The sequence below is a fragment of the Penicillium alfredii genome (genome assembly GCF_028826965.1).
Source record: "Penicillium alfredii strain IBT 34128 chromosome Unknown utg000011l_segment0_segment0, whole genome shotgun sequence".
NCBI classification, from domain to species: domain Eukaryota; kingdom Fungi; phylum Ascomycota; class Eurotiomycetes; order Eurotiales; family Aspergillaceae; genus Penicillium; species Penicillium alfredii.
In genome coordinates this window covers 1,496,638-1,516,416 of record NW_026622708.1, presented here as the reverse complement: position 1 = coordinate 1,516,416, position 19,779 = coordinate 1,496,638, and the positions used below count along the sequence as shown (strand labels likewise).

Below are 19,779 nucleotides of genomic sequence, written 5' to 3'. Positions count from 1 at the left end.
GGTTCCTGGTACGCCAGCTTTGATTACGTCGAGGACTCGAGCACCGCCTTTTTTGGGTCTTGCGATGTTTGATTCTTTAGATCCACCGGTTTCGGCGGCAATAATCCAGACTCCCCTCCCCCGTATAATCATCATCTATGCCGACGCCCTAAGCCTCCAATGGTAAATGGAAATGGACCATGGTTACCAATATATAAAGATATCGACACCCACTGAAGTTGGATGATTCGTGCAAGCGCCTCTTTGGTCGACAGGCAGGGAGCCACATCTTACACTTGCTCGAGTCTGCGCGACTCCACCAATCGTCTGTTCCCGACAGCACGGTGACCCGTATAATACTGATCATCATCATAATTTAACTTCTGCCAACCGAAATAGCTGGGCATCAACGTCAAGGGAGAGAGAGGGAGGCCTTGGGCCAAGCGCAAGTTTTGATGGGAAGCCCCACAATGTTTGGTTCGCTGGGACAGTGGTCCAGAGGATATATACCCGGGGATATTTCAAGGATTCTTCAGTGTCAGTTCTATCTATTATTGTGCTTGTATTATAATAATAATTATATTACATATTTTCATATTAAATATATAATGATATATTATGCTATAATATTAAGATAGATGTCGTTCTGCAAGATGCTCGTTGGGGGTAAAACACCTTCCACAGAAAGAGCTACGTCATCCATGGAGAATTAGGTCTACCTACCTCTTTGGGCAGACAGTCTAGGCCCTAAATTAGTTTTTTTGGAAAGACATGTCCTGTTTAGGCAATCTTAGGAGCCTTTTCAGGCATTCTGGCAAATCAGGGAAATCAGATTGACCCATCAGATCAATGCCTGACGGGTGCCTTTCCAAGGTTTGCCTTGGTATACACCTTTAGGTAGACTGTTGAGTATCCAGTCCACATCCCAGCACAGAACCCCCGCAAGGAGGTTCGGGCACCATATCCGAGTCCCAGACTCTGAATGTTCATTGGACCACCTCCCCATGCCAATACCCGACTAAAATACTCCGCAAATGACAACCCTCGAGCAGCATCAATTTGCGGATCAGCTTCTTGTCTCCTCTTTGCCTCTTTCTGGCTCTCCCAGAAACCTGGGGGTTACATATGACCCCGAGCGTCTCTCCCCACGCGTCAATGCACACTCTGTCAACCCAGATAGGAATAGTCCCCAGAGTCAGTCAGGGATCTGCGGCTTCGGGGAGAGAAAAGCAAGATGGGCATGCCCGCATTGATCGTCACGCCCGTGTCACACAAGAAAAATACTTTGTCTCCTTCCCGCAAATCCGACATGGGGCGTGGTGCGCCCGGGTCTCTCTTAGTACTCTGTATTAACGTCCCCTGGAGCCACATTTGGAATCCAACAGCCCGACCTGACCGACCTGATACACAGAGCGCAGGCACAGATGTATACAAGAGGGGTCCAGTTGAGATGATCATCCGTGACGCGACAGAAACCAGATAGGGGGAGGGGTTTGTGGGCTTTGAATCCTTCGTGGTTTATCTGCAGATCCTTGGCATAATGTCTTTCGCATTCGCTTGAATTCCTGCGCAAGCTTCGTTTTGCGGTCAGAGCCCATCGGGTCTTGGCTCATCCTTACCAAACCCGGTTAAACTCGTCGATGAGGTGTATTTCCTGCCCGTATACACAGGTGGCTGTGGGTAGATAGGCTTTCACTCTATTTTTTTTTCTTTTCCCTGGCTGTGATCATATTTGAACCCGCTATTGAATATTGAGTCTTTTGCCCAGACCTGGTTCATGTAGTGGGTTATTGGTAACATGGGAGTATGAGACCCGTATCAAGCCGAGTCCGGCTTAATGTCGGGCCTGACATTCATAGCGGAGGATCCTTGCTGGGGATGGACAGGCACGATGAGAGTGGCCTACCAGGATCTTTGCTGAGTATTCCAAGGCAGACTGCGACGTTGTACACGGGTTCAGCCTTCCACGTTGAAACGTGCTGTTCGATAGCCATTGACCTCAACGGATAGTGTATACCAAGCGGTAAATCTCTATTGAAAAATAGTTCAGTCTCAGGTGTTCACCCTCGACATGGGCCCGGATCCCAATCATCCACGGTCCAGCGCGCCAGCTGCGAACCGGCTACACGAGAGAGAAGCAATCACTTGTGGTTGGCATGCCAACCTGCTGCGATCCATGGGACGTGTGAAAGGAGATCCACTCGGGAAATCCAAAAGCGAATTTCATCATCTTGGTGGGCTGTGCTTTGGGTTGAGGGTCGAGAGATCAGAGGGCAAAGAAAGAGAAAGCAGAGGCAAGGAAAGGTTGGAAGAGAAATAAATGGTTGGAGGGGTCAAATGGTGAAACACGCGATCTCCAGGATCTCTCTGGTCCCAACGGGAGCATCTCGACTAGCTGATCCCTGAGTATTCGATCATTCTCTGTATATTTTGTTTTGAATCTTTTAATATAATGATAGTAATAATGATATTATTATCATTACTGCTACTCAATTGTCTTCAAGGCAGAAACGATACCATGTAAATACTTCCCACCAAGCCATTTCACACGCAATCGCCCCCCAACATCCCCCCGTTGCCCGCGCAACCATGTTGATCAGTCGATCTGATTCTCGGCAATCATTTCTGCGAAGAGATGCTGGTTTTTCTTTCTTTGTTTAGTGTCGATCGAGAAAAAAAAAAAAAACGTAATGGCGTCGAGCTCGATTAGTTTCCGAGTTCGGCATAGGTGTTTACACTGTGATGTATCCCAAACACTAAACCCATCTCTATCTCTTCCTTCTCATCGTTGGTCGTTGCATCTGTCATCGCACCATGTCTCGGACTGCCCTGGTATAGACATCGCGCCTTCTCTGTCAACCGCGTGGCAGGCCATGCTCGTCGATCGTGGAATGCATCCCTTCTGATGAATGTCTCACATTGCGACACCATGGATCCCCGTCCCCGTCCAAAACGCTCTCGCTTCGTCCTCTCTGCCCTTTTGCTGGCTCTTCTCGATGTCGCTGTGGCCATCCCATATACACCTTCTTCAGTTTTCCTCTCCCCGAAACACAATGACTCATTGGCATACCTCTTCCAGCCCAGCACCTCTGCTGCCGGCAAGACGCAGTTCCTCTCCTTGAACCTGTCTACCAACATCAACACCGACAGTCCATCATATCGTACCTTGTTGGAAACGACCCCATTCCAACGCTCTGACAAGTCCTCGGCCTTTATCCCCGTCATCGATGACCATGGGACCGTCACGGTCTATACAGGCGATTGCCAGAGCTCATCGGAGAACCCGGCACTATGGCGCTTCAACCCAGACAACAGCAGTGCTACGGGCAATGGGACGTGGGAGCAGTTGCCAGTCAACCCTGGCGAGGGAGCAACAAAACCAAACTACCTGGCGGCCGGGTTCGCTTTCGCCTCCAGCAATACCAGTGACGGCTCCATGTATGCCTTTGGTGGGATGTGCCCATTCCACAACACCACGGACCAAAATTGGATATCATCGGCAAATTACTCCCAGGCCATGGTGGTTTTGAGCCCTACCTCATCTCATAGCACCAAGTATAATGCTGCAACGACAGGCCACCGCACACCCCCCGTCGCCGAGGCGGGAATGGCGATCGTTCCGCTGCCGGCGGCCTATTCAATGGCCTCGACAGGAAAGCGACAGGACTTCCTGTTTATTGGTGGCCATACCCAGCAGGCTTTTCTGAATATGTCCCAACTTGCAGTCTTTTCCCTGCCCCAGGAAAGCTGGAGTTTCGTCAAGGTCAATTCGGACACCAAGCCCAAAACGGAGCTGGTGGTTCGTGACAAAGCGGCCATCGAGCCTCGATCAGGCCACACTGCAGTTCTCTCCGAGGACGGCAAGAAAGTTTTTGTGCTTGGAGGTTGGGTCGGCGACACCGGTATTCCTGCTGACCCCCAGTTCGCGGTCTTGGAGCTCGGAGAGGAGTATGGCGGAACTGGTGAATGGACCTGGACCATCCCATCGTCGCAAAGACCTGGAATTGCAAAGGGCGCAGGGATCTTTGGACATGCTGCGGCAATGCTTCCGGGAGGAGTTATGATGATTGCTGGAGGCTACAGCATCCCGAAACCATCCTCGAAGCGGGCCACGTCTGCAGCCCAGCCCAATGCGCAGGTCTTTCTCTACAACGTGACTTCGAATAATTGGGTTTCTTCTTACTCTCATCCTTCGGCTCACTCCACAGCCCCGTCGCCAGCCAGTGCCGGTAGTGCTCTATCCTCGTCGCAGAAGGCTGGTCTTGGGGTTGGCCTGGGTCTTGGGGTTCCCGCTGCTATCGCCATTTCTCTTCTTGCTTGGAACTACTACCGCAAACGAGGTGTGCGCAGAAACCGCGATTCACAACTTCGGGAATTAGCCCTGGGCGCCGAACGTGCTCACTTCTGGGGCCGGGACGACCCGTTCCAGGCAAGCAGCATTCGCAGCTCTCAAATGAGCGAACGGCCAGATTCTGCCAAAGCCTATCCTTGGTCTGAGAATCGCGGCCACGCTGCGCGGCCGGCGTGGAAAGATCAAGGAGATGGTTCAGCGGAAAATACGGGATTGCTCATGGACGCCCCTAGTCCTTCCCGAAACAGCCGCCCGTTCATGAATTCCAGATCTCATAGGTTGTCTGGGTACACTGAATACCGGCGCAGTGATCCAGTGAGCGATATTCATCCCATTGACGAGCGCGAGGAGGATGAAGCTATCTTTCGAGAACGCCTTATGGCGACTATTCCTTCCGGAGACAAGCCCCAGCCGTCCGAGCAAAGTGATCCTTTTTCAGATACACCATTCGCAACTCCTCGTAGTACCATCTTCGGCGTTGGCCTGGGCCCTTTCTACACTCGAAGAAAGGATATCGGACCCGCCGAAGCAGATGGCCGGGCCTCCCCAGCCAAGAGTGATCGTACATCCACGAACCTCTCAGAGAGTTCGATATTCTCCGCTAAAACTACAAGCCAAGTCTCGCAGGCGCGGGCCATTCTGGTGGACCGACCATTGAGCTGGGCAAGCAGTGACCGCCACTCACTTGAGCAACTGGCAGTTGCATCTACGCACAGCAAGGAAACGGCGCACAGCGACCTAGATGGGTTTCACTCACTGTCGGAGAAGTCTTTGTCGGCAGACTCTTACTCTACCGCCCAGACCACTGTTGCCCAGCATCAGGCAGAGAACCAATCACTGCTCTTCGACCCCATTGACGCTATCATCCCACCCGAATCTTCGCCCTCGAAGCTGCCGCCAGCATCGAAACCCAAGGCATCCGACTGGATGATGCAGACCATGCGACGAGCCCTCACTCTCACCCGCCGTGGCGCAGCCGGCCAACCGGACGCTAATACTGTGCGCTTGGCCTCTGGTATTGATCGCCGAAGCACCGTGATCGGCTCGGGCCCACAAAGTAATAGTGCCGGATCCAATATTCCCCGCCGAACAGTCAGTGCCTCGGCAGAACTGTTCCGACGCAAGCAAGGCGCCAAAGACTGGAATGCTAGCAAGAGAATGTCGGATGGTGTCTTCGGTACGCCGCGGTCCACGCGCGACGATCTCTTCCTAGGAGCTCCCGGCTACCTCGGCGACGAACAAGAGATCGATGATGAAGACTGGGATATCGAAGGTGCTGCAGAAGGTCGCCGTGTCCAAACGACGTATACAGTTCCCCGAGAGAAGCTTCGCGTCGTTAACGCTACTGCCAGAGACATGGATAATATCTCTGAGCGGTCGATCAGTCGCAGCAACAACGATTTGATGGGAACACGTCGAGTAAGTAGTTAATGTTTGTTTGTTTCTTGGCTGGTTTTCTGTGATTCTTTATCCGGCTTGGCCTCGCATGGTCTTTCATATCTCCTTCGAAAGAAATACTTGTACACAAGATGAGTTCTGTTTTGATGTTACCACGGTTTATGGAATGCCCGCTCTTGTTCTTTCAGGCGCACATACACCCTTGGGTTCTGTTTTGATGCTTCGTCACTTATCTTCTTTTTTGGGTTTTTGATATCCAAGCGAGTTCTGAATGCTGTGTGACCCTTGAAATAGTTCGATTCAGGGGTTTTGGATGTCTTGTCTATCTGTCTTTACCGAGGTGGATAGGACGAGATATCGCTTGGCAGGTCTGTTTCTCTATTCCATGGAGTGAAGGGGATGGCGCTGGTTTAGATGACGGGTGGTTGAGTGCTCGTACAAAGTGGATTCGATGTTTGAATAAACTGTCTGTCAGTAGTGTATGTCTTCAAGTACATGTACACTATCTACTGGTCTTACGGCACAGCTAGGTTGTTCGGATATTGGTAATTGAAACACTTCTCGTGCACATCGGATCGAAGACCTTCGTATTGGCAATTTCCATAGGTAACATTGAGGATATAAACACCGAGAAGGGAGGCAAGAATTGCAGTGACATACATGACATCTATAAAGTTTCTTTGTTTTTCGTGGCTCCATAACTACATAACGACCAATATACGGCAAATCAACGTTATACCTCCAGGGATAACCTCCCCGAAACAACATTTACGACGCAGGGGCACCGTTGGGGGAAGTGGTCGGCTTAGTGGGCAAGATAGTGTTGGGTAACGGGGGCAGCCGGTTCTTCGCGCTCTCACGGGCATACTGAGCCATAAGGGCATCCATGACGACGAGGGCAGACATCGTCTCGACGATGGGGACAGCGCGGGGCACGACGCAGGGATCATGGCGGCCCTTGGCCTCGAGAACACCCTCCTCGAACCCATACGAAGCAGTCGTCTGGGCCTGGCCGATAGTAGCGGGCGGCTTGAAGGCGACACGGAAGTAGATGGACGCGCCGTTGGAGATGCCGCCCTGAATGCCGCCGGAGTTGTTGGTCTTGGTGGTCAGGCCCGCGCCGTCGGCGGAAGCGACGAACGGGTCGTTGTGGATCGAGCCCGGCACCTCGCAGCCGCCGAACCCGGACCCGATCTCGAACCCCTTTGTTGCGGGGATGCTGAGCATCGCATGGCCCAGCTTCGCTTCCAGCTTGTCGAAGCACGGCTCGCCCAGCCCCACGGGCACGTTGCGGATCACGCAGGTCACGGTGCCGCCGATGCTGTCGTGGTTGTCGCGGAATTTCTCGACGAGCTTGGTCATGCGCGCGCCGGCTTCGTCGTTCGGGCACCGGATCGGTGCGAACGAGTCCACTGTCGGCCGGTCGATTGTCTCGACTAGTTTCAGGAACTCGGGGTTGGTTGATGCGGATGGGTGCTCCGCTGTCGGGGGGAAGAGGTGCTCGTTGCCCACTGACGAGACGAACGCCACGATCTCGACTTTATGCGACAGTTGGAGGTACTTCTCGGCGATGGCTCCGGCCGCGACACGACCTACAGCAAAAAAGTATAAGCCATCCGAAATCTTCAACGTTTCACCATCGAAAACACTTACCAATGGTCTCCCGGGCACTGCTGCGGCCACCACCGCTACTGGCCTTCACGCCGTACTTCTCGAGGTAGGTGAAATCGGCATGACTAGGGCGGGGGAACAGGTCCATCGTGCTGCCGCCGTAGTCCTTGGGCCTCTGGTCCTCGTTGCGCACAATCATTCCAATGGGTGTGCCCAGGGTCACCCCAAACTCCGTGCCTGACTGAATCTCTACCCGGTCCTTCTCGTTCCGCGGGGTCGTCAAGGCACTCTGGCCCGGCCGGCGGCGAGTCATCTGCGGCTGGATGTCGTCCTCGGTGAGTTGCATGCCCGGCGGGCAGCCGTCGACGATGCAGCCGACAGAACGGCAGTGGGACTCGCCATAGCTAGAACATGAAAGTGTCAGTGAATTTGCTTGAGGAGTCCTCTCAAAGAGGGGACTGGGGGCCATTTACGTGGTGACTCGGAAATGTTCACCCCACGTCGACATGTTGAACGATTCTCACCAAGCAGGAAACCTTGGGAATACAGAAGAAACAGAGGGGTAAGCAATGGAAGACCCCGAGGCCAAGGGAAAATGCAAAGTAGCACAACACCGGGAGTTGGTCACACAAAAATCACAAAAATGCGTTTCCCGCTGCAGAAAATCGACTCATCCACGGCTTCCTATCTGGGACTAGCGCCACCGACCATCGGCCGGCGGTTCGGCGCTGATCGTCCCTCGTCCTGCGCGCCGCTGCAATGCTGCCCTGGCGATGGTTGTCGCCCTTGCCTGGCTTGAAGAATGGGATTCGACTCAATTCATCATATGCTCTGCACCGGTTCCCTGAGCTCGCCCGCCGCCCGTCCTCTAGACACCAGATTTACCAATCGGTCTCCACCGACCCTTACGTGAACCTTTCGATTGAACACTTCCTACTTGAAAATGCTCCGGCGGACTCGAGCATTCTGTTCCTCTACATCAACAGACCTTGCGTCGTGATCGGTCGCAATCAGAACCCATGGCTCGAGACGGATCTCCGTGCCCTGCACAATGACCGGACTCGCGCAGCCCGAGAGGGCGAAGCAGCGCTCTATGTTCGGCGGCGGTCTGGCGGCGGCGCCGTCTTCCACGATGAAGGGAATCTCAATTACAGTGTTATTTCACCGCGCACGTCGTTCACGCGCAACAAGCACGCGGAGATGGTGGTCCGCGCGCTGCATCGGGTCGGCGCAACCAGCACAAGCGTCAACGAACGACACGATATTGTGATGTCGCAGACAGAGGCATCGTCAAGTGACGCTATGGAGCATGTCCCGCGCAAAATCTCTGGGTCTGCATTCAAACTCACGCGGCACCGCGCTCTCCACCACGGCACTTGTCTCCTGGATTCGCCCAATATCCGCGATCTCGGCCGGTTCCTGCGGTCCCCGGCGCGTGGGTATATCCAGGCCAAGGGTGTGGAAAGCGTCCGGTCGCCAGTGGCGAATGTTTCTGCTGCGCTTGCCGACTCGTTTTTCTCGATGCAGGGTGTTATGGGCAGCGTGGTCGAGGAATTCGCTCGATTGTATGCGGTTCACCCTGATGCCGTGCTACGGGCACAACGGGCCCATGCCAATGAGCCGGAGATCTTTGCTGGGGACAGCTGGGTTGCGGGCACGGTAGGGGAGGCGCAGAGCGAGCAGGAGGACATTAGCAAGGGGATTACCGAGTTAAGGGTGAGTGTTTTAAAAAGGCAATCAAGGTATTGGATTAAACGATTAACCTGTTCGGTCACAGTCGCTTGAGTGGAAGTACACGCAAACTCCACAGTTCACCTTCTCAACATACCCGATTGACGAGGGTCCTCGTGAACGCCCACCGCTACCTATTTCTCTCCCTTCTTCGGTAAGTTTCGAGTTGTGACCGCTCCGATGGTTTCTCCAGTACTAAGATCTGTATCAGACCCGCGCATTCCTCCGCCTCAAACACGGCGCCATTATTGAGAGCCACATCTCCGTCTCCTCGGACCCGTCCACTGCCTCTGAGCAAGCCAGCCGTATGCACCAAGCCCTGAACGGGCAGAAATTGCATGAATTCACTCTGGCACGGTGGACAGAGCTGCTGCGGCAGGGTCTCGGCGCGACGGAGGGTGTTGATGATGCCCTCCTTCACGAATTCGCGCAGTACCTGGGGGGTCTCTTGGGTGGTGATTAATTGATGCTGCACCATGGCATTGGTGCCGATGTATAGTAGTGTTATAGTCGTGTAAGATCTGGCGAGCTTGTTACATACCCATCCAAATGATCACATTCTATGACATCCAGCTCCATCCTTTAACTCAGCTCCTTGTGTACCAGCAAGCGCTGGCTATTCCCATCGATTGGTGGAAGCAAATTTCCCACTTATCACATCTCTTCGGTGCGCTACAGAGAGCTCGCTGTTCGCCCAGCACTTCTGGCGTCCTGAGCGCGATCTCCCCACATCGTCACCGGGTAAATGCAAGGCTGCCCCCACGCAGTGCCTTGAACCCGGCAGGAAATCCCATGAGACGCCGTATTTCACGATGGCCGAAGCTGCAGGGGTCTTCGCTGCGAAGACCGATGTCTTGGAAATGGTCCGTTCATTCTCGTGCGTCTGTTATCGGTGAAGGAGCCGAGGAAGAGTTCTATATAACCAGGATACATTATCGGCAGACACCCTATAATCCAACACTAAATACTCAAATCGATCATGTCCGTCCAAGCCAATGGCCAAACACGCTCCCACACCTTCAGCACCTCGCTCTTCCGCACTCGGTCCGACCTCCAAGATGCCTGCCGCGCCCTCCTTGATCCCCTAGTTCCGCACTTCACGCCCGGCAGCAGCCGTGTCAAGATAGGGTCGTCGACGACCCGGTTCGACGAAGGTGGCGCCCAGATCGAGGGCTTTGCCCGCCCACTCTGGGGCCTTGCGTCGCTGCTTGCCGGTGGATATGACTACGTCGACGCTGTGCGCTGGCGCGAGGGCATCATCAACGGGACTGACCCAGAGAGCCCTGAGTTCTGGGGCGATATTGAAGATCTCGATCAGCGGATGGTGGAGATGTGTCCCATCGGATACACTCTCGCTGTGGCGCCGCATGTGTTCTGGGATCCGTTGACACCCAAGCAACAGGAGAATGTGGCGGCTTGGTTGGCTAGTATCAATGCGCGAGAGATGCCCAATACGAATTGGTATGCTATTGTGATGGTTTCGTCGCTGTTATAGGGTCTTGGCTATCTAGAGATTTACAATAACACTGACATGGTATATGCAGGCTATGGTTCCGTGTGTTTGCAAACCTGGGACTCCGAAGGAACGGTGCTCCGTATTCTTTGTCTCGCATTGAAGCCGATATGGATCATTTGGCATCATTCCATGTGGGAGGCGGCTGGAGTAACGACGGTCCAAAGAGCCATCACCAGATGGATTACTATTCCGGGTCCTTTGCCATCCAATTCTTGCAGCTTCTTTACTCAAAGCTGGCGGGCGACTTTGATCCTGAGCGTGCTGAGCGGTATCGGCACCGGGCTAGAGAATTCGCCAAGGACTTTGTGCACTACTTTGCTCCTGATGGTACGCCGCTACTCTCCCGCTGCAATCTGTGATATAGGATCCGACATATAGACAATCTTGTGCTGACCCTTGGGATTTCTATTGAACAGGTAGCGCTATTCCATTCGGCCGGTCTATGACCTATCGCTTTGCCATGGTTGCGTTCTGGGGCGCATTGGGCTTTGCAGACGTGGAATTGCCGGCCCCATTGACCTGGGGCGTGGTGAAGGGAATTCTCCTTCGCCACTTTCGGTGGTGGGCTACTCAGGCGGATATATTTAACAGTGATGGCACTCTTAACCTGGGGTACTCGTACGCCAATATGTCCCTGACAGAGAACTACAATTCCCCTGGATCGCCATATTGGTGTTGTCTCTCATTCGTCCCCCTGGCGCTGCCAGAGACGCATCCCTTCTGGGCGGCCCCAGAAGAGCCCTATCCGAGCGATGACTTACCTGAAGTTGTAGCTCTCAAATACCCCAAGCACATTGCCGTCCGGTGTGGCGGGCATTCGTTCCTGCTGTCATCTGGACAGGCGTGTCACTACCCAGTGAAGGCGACGCAAGCCAAGTACGGCAAGTTCGCATACAGCTCTGCCTTTGGATATTCTGTACCCACGGGGTCATATCAACTGGAGCAGCATGCCCCCGATAGCATGTTGGCATTATCGGAAGACGGGGGCGAGATCTGGCAGACGCGGCGATTGGCGCTGGATGCCCGATTCGAGCAGCCAGATCCTGACGGTCTACCTACGTTGGTTTCAAGCTGGAATCCTTGGCCGGATGTCGAGGTCGAGACTATATTGATTCCACCAGCACAGGAAAACGGGAACTGGCACTTGCGCGCACACCGCGTGCGCACCGGTAGAGCCCTTCAGACATCCGAGGGCGCCTTTGCTATTTACGGGTGTCGTAGCGACAACGGCCGCATCTTGGGACCATTGAGTAATCATGTGGACTCGTCTGAGGGGACGGTGCATGACATGCGCTCTGCACTGGTCGTGTCCTCGGTAGGAGCGGTAGGCATTGCTGAGTTGCAGTCGGGCATTGCGCGGACAGGGCGGATTGTGTTCGCAGATCCGAACTCGAACCTTCTCCATGGTCGTACACTGCTGCCGTCTCTGGCAATGAACGTGGTACCTGGACAAGAGTGTTGGTTCGTCTCGGCAGTTTGTGCCCTGCCCGACCAAAACCGGCAGAGGGACTGGCGCAGCGTGTGGGAGCAGAAGCCGACCATTCCAGGGTGGCTGGCGAAGCGAATGCAGAATTGAATTTGAATTCTCTGTGATGCTCTTTGTGTGCCGTCTCACACTGTCTCCCTTCTTTTCTCCTTGCCCTTGAGCATCGTCTGTATTGTGTCTGTCATGCCCAGAGTCTCTATGCTTCATCCGGCTTAGCCCTAAGTTGATTCCCCGCAACATCTCCTCTTTTTCGCCGGCTAAATTCCCCTTCAACACACAGACCTCATCCACCCCATCAGACTCTCCCTCACAGGGATCGTCTACTCCACTGGAGGGGGGGCTCAATCCCCGTGGGGGAGCATGCCATCCTCAAACCCTATTCCCCCAGCTCCAGCCATGAAACCATGTGAGCTTTGCCTCTGCGTGCTCGGATTCGTGGAGGTTTTCTTCCCTGACTGCTCGCTTTGTCTGGTGTTTTGAATTCCTTCTAACAGGCCGAGCACCCAGCCAAGGCAATACGAGTGCGGATGACAACTACAAAAGAGGGTTGCTGTCTGCTCTCTTGCTTTTCTGCTTTGGACTCTGTATATCAATAGCCGACGGCGTCCTAGCTCTGAGATTTTATGGCCGCTGGCTGTCCTCCTAGAGTCGTCTTTGAGCACCTTGTCCCCCGCATCTGACGGCCGCTGTCGCTGGTTTGGTTAGCCATTTTTTAGTTCAGTTTCTTTGGTCAACGCTCAGTCGCACGTACACCTCTTGCGCCATTATGTCGTGGTTCCTTCAGAAGATCGTTCACAATGAGGCGATGAGAACGGATCCTAAGGAGATTTACGGATGGAGAGTGTATATGCTGGCCTGCTCGGTGGGTTCTCTTTTCCTTCTATGTATTCCCTCTCCAACCATATCCGTGCTTATGTCCAGTCTTGCTGCTAGGCATGTTTCGGGGGCATGTTATTTGGCATGGACTCGGGCATTATTGGCGGGGTCCTTACGATGCCCCCATTCGAACGGTAAGTCTCTCTGTTTCTCTGCTGTTCAGATCTCCATGCTGACGCGACTTGTCAACCTGCAGCACTTACGGTCTAGAAGGCCTCGACAAGGTCGGCCAAGCCAACCTGTCCGCCAATATCGTCTCCACTCTCCAAGCGGGATGCTTCTTCGGAGCCCTTTTTGCATCCCCAGTGGCCGAGCGATGGGGTCGGAAGAAATCCCTGCTCGGGGCTGCTGTGGTAGCTATCATAGGGATTATCATGCAGACAGCAGCCAGCGGCCACCTAGAGGCCATGTACATTGGACGGTGAGCTTGCAACTTCCCCACCACATATAGAACAATTCTCTTTCTGACACCTCATGCCCGATATAGTCTGATAACCGGATTCGGCGTCGGCGCAGCATCAATGATCAACCCGCTCTACGTCGCCGAGAACGCACCGCGCGCAATCCGCGGCGGACTAACGGGTCTCTACCAGCTCTTCATCACGACGGGGATCATGCTCGCGTTCTGGATCAACTACGGCTCACTGCTGCACATCACAGGCCCTGCCATGTACCTGGTCCCGCTGGCAATGCAGGGCCTGCCCGCCGTGCTGCTGCTGTGCGGCATGTTACTGTGCAACGAGTCGCCGCGCTGGCTGGCCAAGCAGGACCGCTGGGAAGAGGCCCGCGCCACGCTGTCCATGGTACGCTCCTTGCCGCCTGACCACCCCTATGTCGAGGACGAGTTCCAAGGCATTGCCACCCAACTTGAGCAGGAGCGCGCGCTCATCGACGGCTCGGGCTTCTGGGATCTTATGAAGGAGATGTGGCTTATCCCTGGCAATCGGAAACGCGCTCTTATTTCTTTGTTTTTGATGGTCTGTCAGCAGATGACGGGGACTAATGCTATCAACTACTATGCGCCTCAGATCTGTACGCATACCCTCTCCCTCTGTGGGAATTTCAGTGAATGAGAACTTTGCTAACAATATCTCCAGTCAAGAACGTGAGCTACAAATTTCCTTCTAGGCCTCTTGAATGAACGAGCAGAGGAAGAAAGAAAGAAAAACAAAAGAGCAAACTCTAACCATACCATTATCTAGCTCGGCGTCAACGGCAACGCAACAAACCTCTTCGCCACCGGCGTCTACGGCATCGTGAAAATGGTCAGCTGCGGCGTCTTCCTCATCTTCGTCGCCGACTCCCTCGGCCGCCGCCGCTCGCTCCTCTGGACCTCCGTCGCCCAGGGTCTCGCCATGCTCTACATCGGACTATACATCCGCATCGCACCCCCCGTATCGGGAGCCCCCGTCATGCCCGCCGGCTACGTCGCGCTGGTGTGCATTTTCCTGTTTGCGGGGTTCTTCCAATTCGGTTGGGGTCCTGTCTGCTGGATCTATGTCTCTGAGATCCCGACGGCGCGGCTGCGCTCGCTCAATGTGGCTTTTGGGGCGGCTACGCAGTGGTTGTTTAATTTTGTGGTTGCGAGGGCCGTGCCGAATATGTTGGCTACTGTTGGGGCTAATGGTTATGGGTGAGTTGGTCTATGTTGTTTCTTCTGTTGCACTGCAACCACTGTGCCCTTGCTAATGTTTCGGGTCAATTCAAGCACATACATTATCTTCGCCTGCTTCTGTTTCTCCATGGGTGTCTTTGTGTGGTTCTTCATTCCCGAGACGAAAGGTGAGTCTGGACCTTGCAGCCCGAGACATACAGTTCATGGCGTGGTATATTAGTATATCTTGCATGGAAGCTCGCTAATCACCAATCATCTCCGCACAGGCCTGTCCCTAGAGAAAATGGACGAGCTCTTCGGCGTCACAGAGCTTCTCGCCCACAAGAACGACCCTGAGCGGGGCTCGACGTCGGGAGCAGACAAGGCTACTGAGGCCCATGTAGAGAGAGTGGGCCAATAGGCCTGAGTAGAGGAAGTCCCGGGGGTTATGCCTTTTATGAGAAATTATAAGACGAGCTAATACGATTGGGTTGGTTTTTGGTATCAATGAGAGGACGTCTTATACGTTTAGCTTGACATGAGGTTGTTTCCAGAATGATAACACTCCTCAGCCCTGTTCAAGATTGGATAGCTTGGTTCTTTCTTTTCTCTTGTAAGATAAAATTGTATATTCATATTGCTCATATCGTCATTTCATGCGTGTCGAGGAAAAGATAGAAAAAGAATAGCCCAGAGACATATGTGCAACTGGCGGATAGGCAGCTTGGACCTATATACACGACCAGAAAAAAAAAATAGAAAGGAAATCGCCGGCGCTATGAATCGGTATGCTCGCAGATCACCCCATGAAAAAGATAAAAAAAAAGCAACACTTCCATGGCCAAATCTAGCAGCAACAGGCCAATATAGTACCAGGAAGGGTAAACAAGAACAAATGAGGGAAACTCCACAAGAGAAATAAAGCAAAGACAAAAGCACTGAAAACAAGGGAAAGACGAAGAAAGGTGCAACTGTTAAGCGCGGGATGGGAATCGCCGTCCCATGAGTCCCTGCTGCGTCTGGCTGCGAGTCATGTGGCGAGGCGCAGGTCGATCCTCCAGGCTCAGACCACCGATTCCTGGGCCCAATTCACTCCGTCTCGGGGAGAAGGGAGGGTTGTGTTCCAGATTGGGATTGCGCCCATACCGAATATTGCGAGTAGTGGCATCAGTGAGCGTGGTGGCAGTAGTGGCAACGGTCTCGCTGTCCGAGTCTTGTTCGTAATCTGAAGAAGGCTCGCTTTCCTTAAGAGACTTCATGGTAAAGCTGTGCGGGTTTCTGTTTTGGTGGCTAGACAGAGAGTTGAGGGACTGAGACGAAGAGAGTCGGTATTGTGGGTTTTGCGGCACAGAAGGCAACGCTGAAGAGAAGCTGGATGTCCCTGCTGTAGACGAGAAGGAAAGCGGAGGGGCCGACAATTGCGAACCAAAAGATCGAGGTACAAATGGAGAATCGGCCGGCTCTGATGGAGACAAGGCAAGAGCATCTAGCTGTGGTGGTTGCGGCTGGGGTGATGCATGCTGTGACGCAGGCCGCGCCGATGACTGACCATCCGCGCTGGTGGCGGTTGAAACCCGATAGAAGGCCACAAGACCCAAAACCTCTTGTGCCACCATGAAAATCAAGAGCAATTTACCGTACCGATCAAAATACTCTCGCTCAAAGGAGACCATTGGCAGATGGGCTCCCAGATGAACTGCCGCCCCGAGCTCCGTGATATACACCAATATTTCCATGCCGTTCCATTGTGCCAGCGGCCGTTTCGCAGCCTCCAAGAGCGCAAACCCCGCGAGAAGGCTTGCACTTCCTAGAGCACCGATCTCGATGTAATTGCCGGGGATTGAAAGCTGGTGATTCTGAGACAAAGTCCACGCACTGATAGAAACCACCAGCAGCCCAAGACGGAGATATTGGATGATGAGAAAGTTATGCGCGTGTCTGGGATAAGAGCTGTGACTCGGTTCTTGCTGAGCCCACCTATTCCTAGGAGCATCATCCGTTTGAATTGTGAAGGCACGGTCAAACAATGTCTCCAGTCCAGTAGAAGTGTCATGATCACTCATGGGAAAGAACTTGGGCGGTTTAAAAACGGGTTCCGAAGTGGTATCTTTATGTTGCCACTGGCTCGGTGGTTGAGAAGGATTTTGGTGGAATGGATTGCGTTCAACAACCTGCTCGAGGGGCTTGGTCGAGGGTTGCGTGCGCAGATTCCATGCTGGAGGTTTTGGAGCAGGCGGAAGAGCTCCGTGGAAGGGAGAAGGGCCATCAAACACAGATGGCTGGTTGCGCTGGTAAACGCTCACAGTCGGGCGAATCTCCTGCTGGGTAGAAGGTGTCCAGTCCATGTCATCAGTCTCCGGGGGTGGCGTAGGGATGGCAGGCGCTTGCTCGGGAGAAGGCCGAGGAGAGCCCAGCTTCTCGATTGGAAACCGGTGCCCGATTCGCTCCATGTTCGGGTTGGGCTTGAGGCCGGTCGGTTTACTTCGAGCGGCTGATACTGGTGACGATTCAGCACTACGAAGGGGAGCATTTTCCCAAGTATGATCCGACCAATCGACCAGCGGACGAGTGTCGTACTTGACCACACGGCGAGAAATTCCAACAGACTGTCACATTAGCACATGGCAGGGGGGAAAAGAGGGAAGCAAAACTCACCAAAACAGTAAAAATAATCATAAACATATGCAAAGCTGGAGGCAAAGTAGGCTCGAGACCGCTGGCCGATGGGTCCTTGAGAACTGCCCAGAACACACATCGCACCACCAAGGCGATCAGTTGCACTTTATAGTACTCTCCCAAACCGGCAAATCGACCACCTATTCCTTCTACCTTCATGCGCAATTTTGGATTCCACCAGAGCGAAAGACTACCGGCGACAAGTGCCAACCCTGCAGATGGGGCCAAGTCAAAGGCGCATTGACCCGGAACGCGGCGCATCTCCACTGTCCGCCTCACGCAAGAGACCCAAGACGGAGGCGTCACCGGAGATGTGTCGGAGCCCTCTGGTATTTGAATAGCGGTCAAAGCACTCATCACATCCCATGCTAACTGGCCAACAACACTGCTCCAATAGCCAAGAGCGCCCGTGAGAACGAGTACACTCCTCCAATTCCGGTTCCGGGCCCGCCTCGCAGCCTTGCTCGCGCGGCTGCGATCCATCATGCGGCGCAGATGGTCTGCCTTGGCTTCATATCCAGTTTGGCGAATGCGTTGTCTGACTCGAGGTTCGCACACGTCGCACACTTGTGGGTAGCGGTCCTCGAGACCTCTGCGGAACTCGGGATAATCCCGTTCATAGACGGCGTACATGGGGTCGTCTGGTGAAGGAAAATAGGAGGCTAGCGAGCTTGTAAAGAGGTGCTGATTGCGAGTACATGTGGAACAAAACAATCCAGAGTCTGTGAACTCGGCCGTCTCGAAGGGCGGGCTGGATGCATCAGGCCCATGGACTGTTGGATTAGTCTCCGTCGCAGGCGGATCTGTGATTTCTCCATTCTATGCCATCGAGCGATAGCAGTTAGTATATATCGGGATGGTCTGGGATAAACAGTGGGGAAGCGCACCTCGTCGAGATAATTGTCGGCCTCGCAGTGTTCGCAGCGAAACTTGCGAACACCACGAAGAGACTGAGTGGAGCGTCGCCCACAATAAAAGCAGGTCAGGCGATTAGAGAAGAGAGGTGCCATCTCCTGCTAGGAGCATCGGTGCTGGAGAAGAAGAGGAGAGGTGAATCAAGGGAGAATGGGCGAAGGAGTTAAGACAACACGAAAAATAATCACCGAGCGGCACGGACCACGTGCGGACGCGCTTCGAATTGCAGTCTCTTTCTTTCACTTCTTTTACTTGCTCTCTGTCCTTTATGCTCTTTGATTCTACATCTATCGCTTTGATCCATCTTTGATCATGACCCTTCCACCTTGATAATTCCCTAGTTCCCAATCCCCAATCTCCAGGACAAGCAACCAGCTTGCTCCAATGGCTTTCACATTTCCCTGGGGTCTCCTCGGGGTGATCCTGGTTTCAGCAGCTCTTCTTGGCGTTAGTACCATTGCTGTAAGTGTCTCCAGTGTCCTCGCAACGTAGTTGGAGTATCCAGCCTAATCAATGCTTCTAGATACTAATCCTCGCCCTAACGATATCCCACAACACTGCTGTCGCCAAATGCCGTCCCAAGCATACTCCAGCTCATCTACTCGTGGTTCTGGGCAGTGGCGGCCACACGACTGAGATGCTCTCCATGCTCGATCACATGGAGCTCGACCAGTCCCTATACACCTATCGAACCTACCTTGTTAGCTCGGGCGATAGCTTCAGCGCGAATAAAGCGGTGGAATTTGAGAACAAGCATAAACCAGACGCACCAGCCACGGCGCACACCAACAGCTACAGTGTTGTGACAGTCCCGCGTGCGCGAAAGGTCCATCAGTCCTACCTGTCAGCGCCGTTCTCTACATTGGAATGCTTCTGGGCATGTCTTCTCGTTTTGCGCGGCCTTCATCCGGATCAGCCCCGACTGCCGGGAAAATTTACTTCGCCTTACCCTGACATTATCTTCGCCAATGGCCCAGCCACGGCCGTCTGTGTCATGCTCGCCGCGAAACTCCTTCGCTTCTTGCAGTGTATCCACCGCTTTTTCTCCCGCTCACAGAGCCCGCGCATCCCGAGGCTGCGCACTGTTTTCGTCGAGTCGTGGGCGCGAGTTCGCAATTTGAGTCTCTCAGGCCTTCTCCTCTTGCCGGTTGCCGACCGCTTCTTTGTACAATGGCCTGGCCTGGGCGGAAGACGAGCCTGGTGGGGGATGCAGAAGACGGAGTACGTGGGTTGGCTTGTTCTCTGAGTGTCAGCAGTTTTTGGCAAAAAGAAAAACTATTTTGAAGATTTTCAATGACTATGTATACCTAATTGATTTCACGAGTTACGACAGTCTGAATATGAAAGTCATGACCCACAGCGCAATACAAGCGTACTGCATTTCATTCTCTCTGCATGCCGAGGTAGAGACATGACCATGTTTACCTGAAGCTATTAATATAGTCTACCTCATTCCTCCACGGCTATTCTTTTGAGTTGCTTAAATAGTTTCAAGTATAATTTTTTCCAATAGCCCCCATTCTGGCACATATCAAGCATCAATAGTGCTGTATCATCAAGCCAGAACAACCCCGTGGGAGACTTTCAGCGCATCGAAGTCCGCTCGCATCGCCCCGCATCACGGAAGTCTTCCATGTTTAATTCAG

General features: G+C 53.5%; 8 protein-coding genes across 8 annotated transcripts; 6 read left to right on the top strand and 2 right to left on the bottom strand.

Moving 5' to 3' along the window:
- Positions 1-2,908: 2,908 nt before the first annotated feature.
- On the top strand, positions 2,909-5,761 carry NUU61_008977 (uncharacterized protein; the record flags this gene model as incomplete). The annotated part of the gene is made up of 1 exon (XM_056659502.1): positions 2,909-5,761. One exon carries the CDS (start codon positions 2,909-2,911, stop codon positions 5,759-5,761), a length of 2,853 nt encoding a protein of 950 aa, XP_056507795.1.
- A 735-nt stretch (positions 5,762-6,496) lies between these two features.
- Positions 6,497-7,808, bottom strand: NUU61_008976 (bifunctional chorismate synthase/riboflavin reductase [NAD(P)H] ARO2; the record flags this gene model as incomplete). The annotated part of the gene is made up of 2 exons (XM_056659501.1): positions 6,497-7,320; positions 7,382-7,808. The coding sequence occupies 2 exons, from the start codon at positions 7,806-7,808 to the stop codon at positions 6,497-6,499; spliced, it is 1,251 nt and encodes a 416-aa protein (XP_056507794.1).
- Positions 7,809-8,098: 290 nt separating this feature from the next.
- NUU61_008975 (putative lipoate--protein ligase) lies at positions 8,099-9,966 on the top strand (the record flags this gene model as incomplete). The annotated part of the gene is made up of 4 exons (XM_056659500.1): positions 8,099-9,055; positions 9,126-9,224; positions 9,282-9,525; positions 9,749-9,966. The coding sequence occupies 4 exons, from the start codon at positions 8,099-8,101 to the stop codon at positions 9,964-9,966; spliced, it is 1,518 nt and encodes a 505-aa protein (XP_056507793.1).
- Positions 9,967-10,049: 83 nt separating this feature from the next.
- Positions 10,050-10,945, top strand: NUU61_008974 (DUF2264 domain-containing protein; the record flags this gene model as incomplete). The annotated part of the gene is made up of 2 exons (XM_056659499.1): positions 10,050-10,531; positions 10,615-10,945. The coding sequence occupies 2 exons, from the start codon at positions 10,050-10,052 to the stop codon at positions 10,943-10,945; spliced, it is 813 nt and encodes a 270-aa protein (XP_056507792.1).
- Positions 10,946-11,046: 101 nt separating this feature from the next.
- On the top strand, positions 11,047-12,162 carry NUU61_008973 (glycoside hydrolase family 154 protein; the record flags this gene model as incomplete). Its single annotated transcript, XM_056659498.1, has 1 exon — positions 11,047-12,162. One exon carries the CDS (start codon positions 11,047-11,049, stop codon positions 12,160-12,162), a length of 1,116 nt encoding a protein of 371 aa, XP_056507791.1.
- A 676-nt stretch (positions 12,163-12,838) lies between these two features.
- Positions 12,839-14,963, top strand: NUU61_008972 (sugar porter family MFS transporter; the record flags this gene model as incomplete). The annotated part of the gene is made up of 8 exons (XM_056659497.1): positions 12,839-12,934; positions 13,006-13,082; positions 13,145-13,369; positions 13,436-13,980; positions 14,046-14,053; positions 14,151-14,581; positions 14,657-14,730; positions 14,830-14,963. The coding sequence occupies 8 exons, from the start codon at positions 12,839-12,841 to the stop codon at positions 14,961-14,963; spliced, it is 1,590 nt and encodes a 529-aa protein (XP_056507790.1).
- A 553-nt stretch (positions 14,964-15,516) lies between these two features.
- NUU61_008971 (uncharacterized protein) lies at positions 15,517-18,228 on the bottom strand (the record flags this gene model as incomplete). The annotated part of the gene is made up of 3 exons (XM_056659496.1): positions 15,517-17,148; positions 17,198-18,037; positions 18,106-18,228. 3 exons carry the CDS (start codon positions 18,226-18,228, stop codon positions 15,517-15,519), a joined length of 2,595 nt encoding a protein of 864 aa, XP_056507789.1.
- A 289-nt stretch (positions 18,229-18,517) lies between these two features.
- On the top strand, positions 18,518-19,379 carry NUU61_008970 (glycosyltransferase family protein; the record flags this gene model as incomplete). The annotated part of the gene is made up of 2 exons (XM_056659495.1): positions 18,518-18,595; positions 18,657-19,379. 2 exons carry the CDS (start codon positions 18,518-18,520, stop codon positions 19,377-19,379), a joined length of 801 nt encoding a protein of 266 aa, XP_056507788.1.
- Between the last annotated feature and the right edge of the window lie 400 nt (positions 19,380-19,779).